The sequence below is a fragment of the Emys orbicularis genome, chromosome 4, assembly GCF_028017835.1.
Source record: "Emys orbicularis isolate rEmyOrb1 chromosome 4, rEmyOrb1.hap1, whole genome shotgun sequence".
Lineage (NCBI taxonomy): Eukaryota > Metazoa > Chordata > Testudines > Emydidae > Emys > Emys orbicularis.
This window is the reverse complement of record NC_088686.1, coordinates 150615833-150626509: the sequence shown is the minus strand read 5'-3', so window position 1 is coordinate 150626509 and position 10677 is coordinate 150615833. Positions and strand designations below refer to the sequence as shown.

The 10677-nt window shown below is 46.5% G+C and overlaps 1 protein-coding gene across 1 annotated transcript; it reads right to left on the bottom strand.

The window, feature by feature from the left end:
* Positions 1-4567: 4567 nt before the first annotated feature.
* On the bottom strand, positions 4568-5512 carry LOC135878341 (olfactory receptor 5AR1-like). The gene has a single exon (XM_065403973.1). It carries the CDS (start codon positions 5510-5512, stop codon positions 4568-4570), a length of 945 nt encoding a protein of 314 aa, XP_065260045.1.
* Positions 5513-10677: the final 5165 nt, after the last annotated feature.

Genomic DNA, 10677 nt, shown 5'->3' with positions numbered 1-10677 from the left:
TTCCATAGAAGTAGAGAGCGCTGGTTCCTCTTGTCTTCCTAGGAGAAAGATCACTTGGGGTTCTTTGCCTCTCCTTTTTACAGTTCAGGGGACCATTAGCATGAATTCTTCTGAAGCTTACCCCCCAGAACAGAGTTCGCTCAAGCTGTGAGGAAGGAGACATGAAGTCTGGTGGGGAAGGGAGCTCCATGCTGGTTTCTTCCCATGCTGGTATTTGCTATAATGCAAATGGATCTGTTCTTGCCCTCTCTGCTGCAAATGAATGGCCACTTGCCATGTGATAGCCAATTGACTCTGCTGGCACTTGACTAGAGGCTTTGACTTGTCCTTTGTCTGGGCAAAATCTGTTTACCCAGCCCCCAGACTTGTCTGGTAAATTCATTTTAGTTCCAAATTTCCTTTTTATTTGTATGTGTGACGTTCTGTACCTCGAGGGAACACCCTGCACTCCCATATTCATTCTTATAATATGATTGTGTAGTATCCAATGCAAAGTTTGTCATGTCGAGTGTCTTTGGAAGGCTCATGATACACTGCATGGCTGTTATAGTGATGTTATAGTAATTGTTGTTATAGTAATGTTATAGGTTGTAATTTCATGTATATAGTTATGAGGCTGAAAATGTGTCCTCATGGCTTAAAACAGGCCCAGGCAAAAAAACTCCAAGAGCAGAGGGACAGTTCACACCTCATCAGGGCATGTATGAGACAAACCCAGCCCAGCCTCAGGAACAAAGGACACTGGCCTAGGCAGCAACAAAGGATCTGTTGGACTCTCGAGTGAGTCACCCCCTTCCCTTGGTCAGTTTGGGACTGCGATGAGGTAATGCTCACCTGACTCTGAAGGGGGGGGGGCAAAGCCAAGAGGGAAGAAAGTACATGATAAAAGGGAGAGACGTTTGCCATGCTCTTTCTCTCTCTTCCACCTACATCTACAGATACCACCACCAAGCGACTGAAGCGCTGATCAAAAGGGAGAGCCTGGCTGAAGAGCCAGCCTGTGGTGAGAAACATCTAAGTTTGTAAGGGCACTGAAAGTGTTAAGATCAGCTTAGAATGCGTTTTGCTTTTATTTCATTTGACCAAATCCGACTTGTTGTGCTTTGACTTATAATCACTTAAAATTTATCTGTGTAGTTAATAAATGTGTTTGTTTATTCTACCTGAAGCTGTGCGTTTGGTTTGAAGTGTCTCAGAGACTCCCCTTGGGATAACAAGCCTGGTACATATCAATTTCTTTGCAGCATCCAGTGGGCATAATTGGACACTGCAAGATGGAGGTTCCTAGGGTTGTGTCTGGGACCGGAGATATTGGCTAGTGTCATTCGGTTGCAGAATCCAAGGAGCAGCTTACACGCCAGAGGCTGTGTGTGAACAGCCCAGGAGTGGGGGTTCTCACAGCAGAGCAGGGTAAGGCTGGCTCCCAGAGTCAAGGATTGGAGTGACTCATAGATTCTAGGGCTGGAAGGGACCTCGAGAGGTCATCGAGTCCAGTCCCCTGCCCTCATGGCAGGACCAAATACTGTCTAGACCATCCCTGATAGACATTTCTCTAACCTACTCTTAATGCTTAATGCCCTTAATGTGACGTAGCAGATCACCAGTCCACATAACACCAGAGGGGAATGTCACAGTATGGTCCCTGGGGCATTTACTGAACAGACACCATACAAGAATATTAATGATCAGCGTGTTACTGGCTTTCCAGTAAAACCTTACACGACGCATAGCAGATACAGTTTATGATATTAACAAATTGGGGGACACTGAACTGGTTAGGCCAGCTGAAATTCAACACCAGATACCAGTGAGCTGCTTGCCCTCTAGCACTGGGAGGCTGCTAGGGTCACAGTGTCACAGCGAGAGGCACTGGGCACTGCAGAGAGATGTCTCTGGGGGCACTCGGAAACTGGGGTTCACTGAATGTTACCTGCAAGTCAAGGTTGGGACTGGCAGAGTCCTGAAGCGTTTGCTGGCCAGGCAGACAGGCTGGTGTGTCATAGAATCATAGAATATCAGGGTTGGAAGGGACCTCAGGAGGTCATCAGTCCAACCCCCTGCTCAAAGAAGGACCAATCCCCAACTAAATCATCCCAGCCAGGGCTTTGTCAAGCCTGACCTTAAAAACCTCTAAGGAAGGAGATTCCACTACCTCCCTAAGTAACCCATTCCAGTGCTTCACTACCCTCCTAGTGAAAGAGTTTTTCCTTATATCCCGCCTAGACCTCCCCCACTGCAACTTGAGACCATTACTCCTTGTTCTGTCATCTGGTACCACTGAGAACAGTGTAGATCCATCCTCTTTGGAACCCCCTTTCAGGTAGTTGAAAGCAGCTATCAAATCTCCCCTCATTCTTCTCTTCTGTAGCCTAAATAATCCCAGTTCCCTCAGCCTCTCCTCATAAATCATGTGCTCCAGCCCCCTAATCTTTTTTGTTGCCCTCTGCTGGACTCTTTCCAATTTTTCCACATCCTTCTTGTAGTGTGGGGCCCAAAACTTGACACAGTACTCCAGATGAGGCCTCACCAGTGCTGAATAGAGGAGAATAATCCCTTCCTTCGATCTGCTGGCAATGCTCCTACTAATACAGCCCAAAATGCCATTGACCTTCTTGGCAACAAGGGCACACTGCTGACTTATATCCAGCTTTTCATCCACTGTAATCCGCAGGTCGTTTTCTGCAGAACTGCTGCTTAGCCAGTTGGTCCCCAGCCTGTAACGGTGCTTGGGATTCTTCCTTCCTAAGTGCAGGACTCTGCACTTGTCCTTGTTGAACCTCATCAGATTTCTTTTGGCCCAATCCTCTAATTTGTCTAGGTCCCTCTGTATTCTATCCCTACCCTCCAGTGTATCTACAACTCCTCCCAGTTTCGTGTCATCTGCAAACTTGCTGAGGGTGCAATCCTCCCCATCCTCCAGATCATTAATGAAGCTATTGAACAAAACCGGCCCCAGGACCGACCCTTGGGGCACTCCGCTTGATATCGACTGCCAACTAGACATGGAGCCATTGATCACTACCCATTGAGCCTGATGATCTAGTCAGCTTTCTATCCATCTTATAGTCCATTCATCCAATCCATACTTCTTTAACTTGCTGGCAAGTGTCATGGAGTCATCACACAGCTTAGCAGCAGCAAAGCTCTCACTTGCTGGGGCAGAGGGGTAACACAATGGCCTACAGTTCTGGGTGTCCTGAGAAGAATGCTACAGTCAGACGGGCTCCTGTGTGCATCCAGCCCCTGTATGCCTCTGTGTGTGTGTTTTCCCTTTACCCCAATAGATACACTCTATCAGGCTGTTCATGTGCACCCAGTCCCTCTGTAGCTTGCACAGATGAGCATCTTTTTCTGTCTATTATAGGAGTTTTCAAAGTTGTCCATATTTTCTGGGCCATATTTTCAGAGACATACTGTCATGTGAATGCCTCCTCTTCCATTTGTGATCACCCAATCGCCGCCTTTTCTATTCACAATCATACGCACCACTTCCTCTCTCATTCACAACTCCCCACCTCCACAGTGACAATCACCTGACATCCCAGCAGGAACTGCATTGGCAGCTCAGTCATGCTCATGGCAGAAGGGAGCTCAAGGGGATGACTGTAGATAGCCTGTTCAATGGGGTTAGAGGTGCAGGGAGGAAGGGAGATGGGGTAATAGCTGGAGAGGAAAGTGGGCTCAAGGGTTGTAGTTTTGAGCATAGAGGAGACCAAAGTGTGTTTCGGTCTTGCTGGGAACATGCTAGAAGAGATTAAGAGGTTAAGGGTATAAGCCTGGATTTAAGGAAAATTGATAGCTAGGAGGGGATTGGATAGCTTGAGATAATAGGGCTGTGCTAAGAACATAAGAATGTATCATAAATACATAAGAATGGCCACACTGGGTCAGACCAATGGTTCATCTAGCCAAATGTCCTGTGTGCCACCAGTGGCCAATGTGAGGTGCTTCAGAGGGAATGAACAGATGAAGATATAAAGCCACTAATTGGTTCCAGTTCAGAATTTCACCCTTATCACACAAACACAGCAACCCTCACTTCACACATGGAAGCAATGAGACAGGATGTGCTGCAAATAAATAAGAAAATAAGAAAATAATTGTGCTTTATTAAAAATGAACAATGTTTCCGGTCCTCAGCTCAACATGGAAGAGTGCAAGCAGGTGAAACTTACTGATGACTGTGTGCTATAGATCCTGTTCTGGCCCCAATCGGCAGAGGAGATGAGGCTGTTATAGCCATAGCTACAGAACCTTGGTCCTTTAACTCTAGCTGTACATGCTTTTAGCTTTGGAGGTAGCTGGTTCCATCCCCACTGCGTTGAGAAAGATGGTGGCCATCACGCAGGGATAGCAGAACAGTTCAAAGGCAATTTGTTCCCTAACAGGAGGTGGTCTTGGTAGGCAGAATCCTAAGTGTAGGGTTACCTGTCCCCATCCTAGTTTTTCCCGTCCCCCAGGATCACACCTGGTTGCTCACTCTTTGTGATAGAAAGACCAAATTCTCTAATAAGCCAGTTATTCCCTACAGAGTAAGGGAGCAGGGGATTGTTATCACGTCTGTAACTTATGCCCCTATAGAGGCTCCCTTCCTCCGTACTATCCTCCTCAAGGCATTCTTCACCTCCTTATTCCTCAAACTGTATATCAAGGGGTTCATCATAGGGATCACCACTGTGTAGAAGACAGCAGCCACTTGGTCTTGCCCTTCAGAGTAGCTGGAGCTGGGCCTCAGGTAGATGAAGAGGATGGTGGTGTAGAACAAAGTGACAGCTGTCAGGTGGGAGGTGCAGGTAGAGAAGGCCTTGTACCTGCCCTCGGTAGAGTGGATCCGCAAGATGCTGATTAAGATGTACATGTAGGAGACAAAGATGGTGAGGAAGGAGCAAAGACCAATCAAGGAGGAGATGACGAAGAGCAGGACTTGGTTGACCAGGGTGTCAGAGCAGGAGAGCTTCAGTATCAAGGGCACATCGCAGAAGAAATGGTCAATGACATTGGAGGTGCAGAAGGGGAGGCGAAAGGTGGTGTTGGTGTGTATCAGACCGTTGGCGCAACCCACCAGGTAGGAAGCCACCACCAGCCAGATGCAGACCTTCCGGGACATGAGGACTGGGTATAGCAGTGGGTTACAGATGGCCACGTAGCGGTCGTATGCCATGGCAGCCAGTAGGAGACACTCTACAGTGGCAAACACAGCATAGAAATAAAACTGGGTGGCACAGCCAGTAAACGAAATGGCTTTCCTCTCAGCCAAGAAATTTTCCAGTGTCTTGGGCACCACAACGGTGGAGTAGCAGAGATCTGAGAAGGACAGGTTACTGAGGAAAAAGTACATGGGGTTGTGAAGGCGGGCATCGAGATGGATCAGGGCAATCATCCCAAGGTTCCCAATGAGGGTGATGATGTAGATACCTAGGAACACCACGAAGAGGACGAATTGGGTCTGTGGGTCGTCTGTGAATCCCAAGAGGATGAATTCAGTCACTGTGGTGTGATTCCCCCCAGCCATTTCTGCAGGTGTCTGGTTGGAGAAAGACAGAGACTTAGTAAAGAGACACACTATTGTATTAATCTCAGCTGTCACATTCAAACCATCCCTGAATTCTCAGAAAGTCTCAACCTCATGGGAGATGCTGTATCCAGTTTTGGGGCACCACTAATTTTAAAAACAATAAGAATGACTTGGAGTTTCTGTGTAATTATTTATCAGTACTATATGTTAACTAGAGCTGGTTTGGAGTTTTTCAACAAAACTTTTCTTTTTTGTTGGAAAATTGTAAATTTTTCAAAACTGAAACTTTTTGCAGAAAAGAGCTGGTTTTGACAACTTTCTTGACTCAACATAATTTTGAAAAAGAAAAAAGTTTTAAAATGGTCACTGTGTATCATTTTGACATTTTCCAAACAACAAAAAAATCCAATATTCTGGTTTGAAATTACTTTTCCTTTTGACGGTAAGCTAATTATAGTAAAATAAAATTACAAAAGTGGTCAAAATCTAAATGAGATGTTTTAAACTTATCAAAATGAAATGTTTTCACTGATCCAAATCATGAAAATTTTCAAAATGTTGACTTTTTATCCTCAGTTGGGATGGGAAAGTTTTTTGAAATCTCAAAAAACATCAAGGAACAGGAAAAAACATTTCCTCTTGAGTTCTAATGCTGACCTTGCCATTAGAATATTTACTGTATACAGGGTTAAAGCCCCCTGATTCATAAAGGCAATTGGGAAACAAACAGGAAAGCAAAACAAGGATTTGAGATAAGACACTCCTCAACAAACACTTGGGGGTCATTACAAGACAATGGGACCTCCATTGACTTTGGGGGAACTGGCTCAACCTTTCCCTGAGTCCACCAAATTAGTTTTGGACAGCATGGCCAACTCCCAGGAAGCTGAGAAGTCAAAGGACTTCTGGTTGGATAAAAAGTGACACTCTTTGTAGATTGCAAGTATTTATCAGAGAGAGACAATTAAGGGAAACAGACCGAGATCCAGATGGGGGTGACTGGGAAAAAGGAGGCATGCTTGAGGCCTCTACCAAAGGATCACAGGACATTCAGTAAGGTAGACGTGTATAGACCTTTTGTTGTTTTCAAATCCCTTTTCTTGTATGTTATGCATTGTCCGTACTCTTAAGATTAAACCACATTTTGGTTTAAGGAGGCTGTCAGGTCACTCTATTCACCATTGGTCACAGACTCCCGAAGGGAAGAAACACAGGTATCAAACCCAGTGGGACATGCTGGGTAAACAAAGTCAATACAATCGAATGGTGGAGATGAATGCGTGGTTACGCAGGTGGTGTCGGAGAGAGGGCTTTGGATTCTTCAACCATGGGATGTTGTTCCAGGAAGAAGGATTGCTAGGAAGAGATGGGCTCCACCTAATGAAGAGAGGGAAGAGCATCTTCGCAGGCAGGCTTGCTAACCTAGTGAGGAGAGCTTTAAACTAGGTTTGCCGGGGGATGGTGACCAAAACCCAGAGGTAAGTGGGGGAGTGGGATACCGGGAGGAAACACAAGGAGGAAGGTACAAGACAGGAAGCCTCCTGATTCATACTGAGAAATAGGGCAATCGGCTAGTTATCTTAGGTGCCTGTACACGAACGCAAGAAGCCTGGGAAACAAGCAGGAAGAATTAGAAGTCCTGGCACAATCAAGGAACTATCATGTGATTGGAATAACAGAAACTTGGTGGGGCTGTTCGCATGAGTGGAGCACTGTCATGGATGGGTATAAACTGTTCCGGAAGGAAAGGTGGAGGAGTTGCATTGTATGAAAGAGAGCAGTATGATTGCTCAGAGCTCCAGTTTGAAACTGGAGAAAAGCCTGTTGAGAGTATTTGGGTTAAGTTTAGAGGCGAGAGCAACAAGGGTGATGTCGTGGTGGGCGTGTGCTATAGACCACCAGATCAGAAGGATGAGGTACACGAGGCTTTCTTCAGACAACTAACTGAAATTTCCAGATCACGGGCCCTGGTACTACTGGGGGACTTCAGTCACCTTGACATCTGCTGGGAGAGCAATACAGCAATGCACAGACAATCCAGGAAGCTTTTGGAGAGTGTTGGGGACACCTTCCTGATACAAGTTCTGGAGCTACTGACTAGGGGCCGTGCTCCTCTTGACCTGCTGCTCACAAACAGGGAAGAATTGGTAGGGGAAGTAGAAGTGGGAGGCAACCTATGCAGCAGTGACCATGAGATGGTTGAATTCAGGATCCTCACAAAAGGAAGAAAGGAGAGTAACAAAATAAGGACCCTGGATTTCAGAAAAGCAGACTTAGATTCCCTTAGGGAACCGATGGGCAGGATCATCTGGGAAGCTAATATGAGGGGGCAAGGAGTCCAGGAGAGCTGGCTGTATTTTAAAGAAGCCTTATTGAGGGCACAGGAACAAACCATCCCGATGTGCAGAAGGAATAGCAAATATGGCAGGCGACCAGCTTGGCTTAACAGTGAAATCTTCGGTGAGCTTAAACTCAAAAAGGAAGCTTACAAGAAGTGGAAATTTGGACAGATGACTAGGGAGGAGTATAAAAATATTGCTAGAGCATGCAGAGGTATAATCAGGAAGGCCAAGGCACAATTGGAGTTGCAGCTAGCAAGGGATGTGAAGGATAACAAGAAGGGTTTCTACAGGTATGTTAGCAACAAGAAGAAGGTCAGGGAAAGTGTGGGACCCTTACTGAATGGGGAAGGCAACCTAGTGACAGATGATGTGGAAAAAGCTGAAGTACTCAATGCTTTTTTTCCCTCGGTCTTCACAGACGAGGTCAGCTCCCAGACTGCTGCACTGGGCAACACAGTATGGGGAGGAGGTGAGCAGCCCTCAGTGGTGAAAGAACAGGTTAAGGACTATTTAGAAAAGCTGGACATGCACAAGTCCATGGGTCCAGATCTAATGCATCCAAGGGTGCTGAGGGAGTTGGCGGATGTGATTGCAGAACCATTGGCCATTATCTTTGAAAATTTGTGGCAATCGGGGGAGGTCCCAGACGACTGGAAAAAGGCAAATATAGTGCCCATCTTTAAAAAAGGGAAGAAAGAGAACCCAGGGAACTATAGACTGGTCAGCCTCACTTCAGTCCCTGGCAAAATCATGGAGCAGGTCCTCAAGGAATCCATTTTGAAGCACTTGGAGGAGAGGAAGGTGATCAGGAACAATCAACATGGATTCACCAAGGGCAAGTCATGCCTGACCAACCTGATTGCCTTCTATGATGAGATAATTGGCACTGTGGATATGGGGAAAGTGGTGGATGTGATATATCTTGACTTTAACAAAGCTTTTGATATGGTCTCCCACAGTATTCTTGCTAGCAAGTTAAAAAAGTATGGATTGGATTATAAAGTGGATAAAAAGCTGGCTAGATTCTCGGGCTCAATGGGTAGTGATCAACAGCTCGATGTCTAGCTTGCAGCCGGTATCAAGCGGAGTGCCCCAGGGGTCAGTCCTGGGACCAGTTTTGTTCAACATCTTTATCAATGATCTGGATGATGGGATTAATTGCACCCTCAGCAAGTTTGCAGATGACACTAAACTGGGGGGAGAGGTAAATATGCTGGAGGGTAGGGATAGGGTCCAGAGTGACCAAGACAAATTAGAGGATTGGGACAAAAGAAATCTGATGAGGTTCAACAAGGACAAGTGCAGAATCCTGCACTTAGGAAGGAAGAATCCCATGCACCGATACAGGCTGGGGACCGACTGGCTGAGCAGCAGTTCTGCAGAAAAGGGCCTGGGGATTACAGTAGATGAGAAGCTGGATATGAGTCAGCAGTGTGCCCTCGTTGCCAAGAAGGCCAACGACATATTGGGCTGTATTAGTAGGAGCATTGCTAGCAGATCGAGGGAAGTGATTATTCCCCTCTATTCGGCACTGGTGAGGTCACACCTGGAGTATTGTGTCCAGTTTTGGTCCCCCCACTACAGAAGGGATGTGGACAAATTGGAGAGAGTCCAGCGGAGGGCAACGAAAATTATTAGAGGGCTGGGGCACATGACTTATGAGGAGAGGCTGAGGGAACTGGGGTTATTTAGTCTGCAGAAGAGAAGAGTGAGGGGGGATTTGATAGCAGCCTTCAACTACCTGAAGGGGGCTTCCAAAGAGGATGGAGCTCAGCTGTTCTCAGTGGTGGCAGATGACAGAACAAGAAGCAGTGGTCTCAAGTTGCAGTGGGGGAGGTCTAGATTGGATATTAGGAAACACTATTTCACTAGGAGGGAGCACTGGAATGGGTTACCTAGGGAGGTGGTGGAATCTCCTTCCTGAGAGGTTTTTAAGGCCCGGCTTGACAAAGCCTTGGCTGGGATGCTTTAGTTGGGGATTGGTCCTGCTTTGAGCAGGGGGTTGGACTAGATGACCTCCTGAGGTCTCTTCCAACCCTGATATTCTTTGATTCTATGATTCTAATACACAGGGTGCTGTCGCCCAGGACCTGGTCTAAGAGTTGGCGCATGATGTGATTTCACCCGAGGAAAAGTAAAGGCACAAGGCCTGACATGCAAGGAGAACAGAGAGCGGTCACAGAAGCAGTGAGCCCTGTGACCATGACAGAGGTGCTCCTTGGGCTTGGGAGCTAGGATGTCTCCATGAATCTTGCCATCCCCCAGCCCACCTATCGACACTGGGTGGTGGGCTAAAGGGTTGTTCCCTGTAAAAGCAAATCAGGCAATGGGACAAGCTGCCAAGGTGTGTGAGGGAAATCAGCCTCAAGTAGAGATTGTCAAAATGAGATTAAGAGCAAATACTGTTAATAAATTGCTATCATTACTTTGCATTTAGGCAGCACTTTTTATCCAAGGATCTCAGAGCACTTTATGGAGTTTGGTGAATGTTATTATCCCCCATTTTTCAGATGGGGAAACTGAGGAACTGAGAAGTGGTTGGCTGGGCCAGGGTCACAGCTGTTGCCCGAAGCTCTGAAGAAAAAGTCTGGGGTAAAACTAACTTGTTGGTCCTGATGCTGTCGCTGCTCAAGAAGCTCTCTGGAATGTCTTGCTGCCTCATGAGAGTGCTTGTTGCTACTGGGAGGCCATAGTCGCTGGCAGGAGCTAATGTAAGAAAAATAATCAGAGAGTCATGAGGAATCAAGTAAGAAAATCGCACTAAGAGACAGTGGGAAGATGCTGTCATATAGTGGTAGTATTTTCTATTGTGATAGTGCC

Bases quoted from the DNA above. Each gene is read 5' to 3' on its own strand.
- LOC135878341 (XM_065403973.1), bottom strand. From the start codon at position 5,512: ATGGCTGGGGGGAATCACACCACAGTGACTGAATTCATCCTCTTGGGA.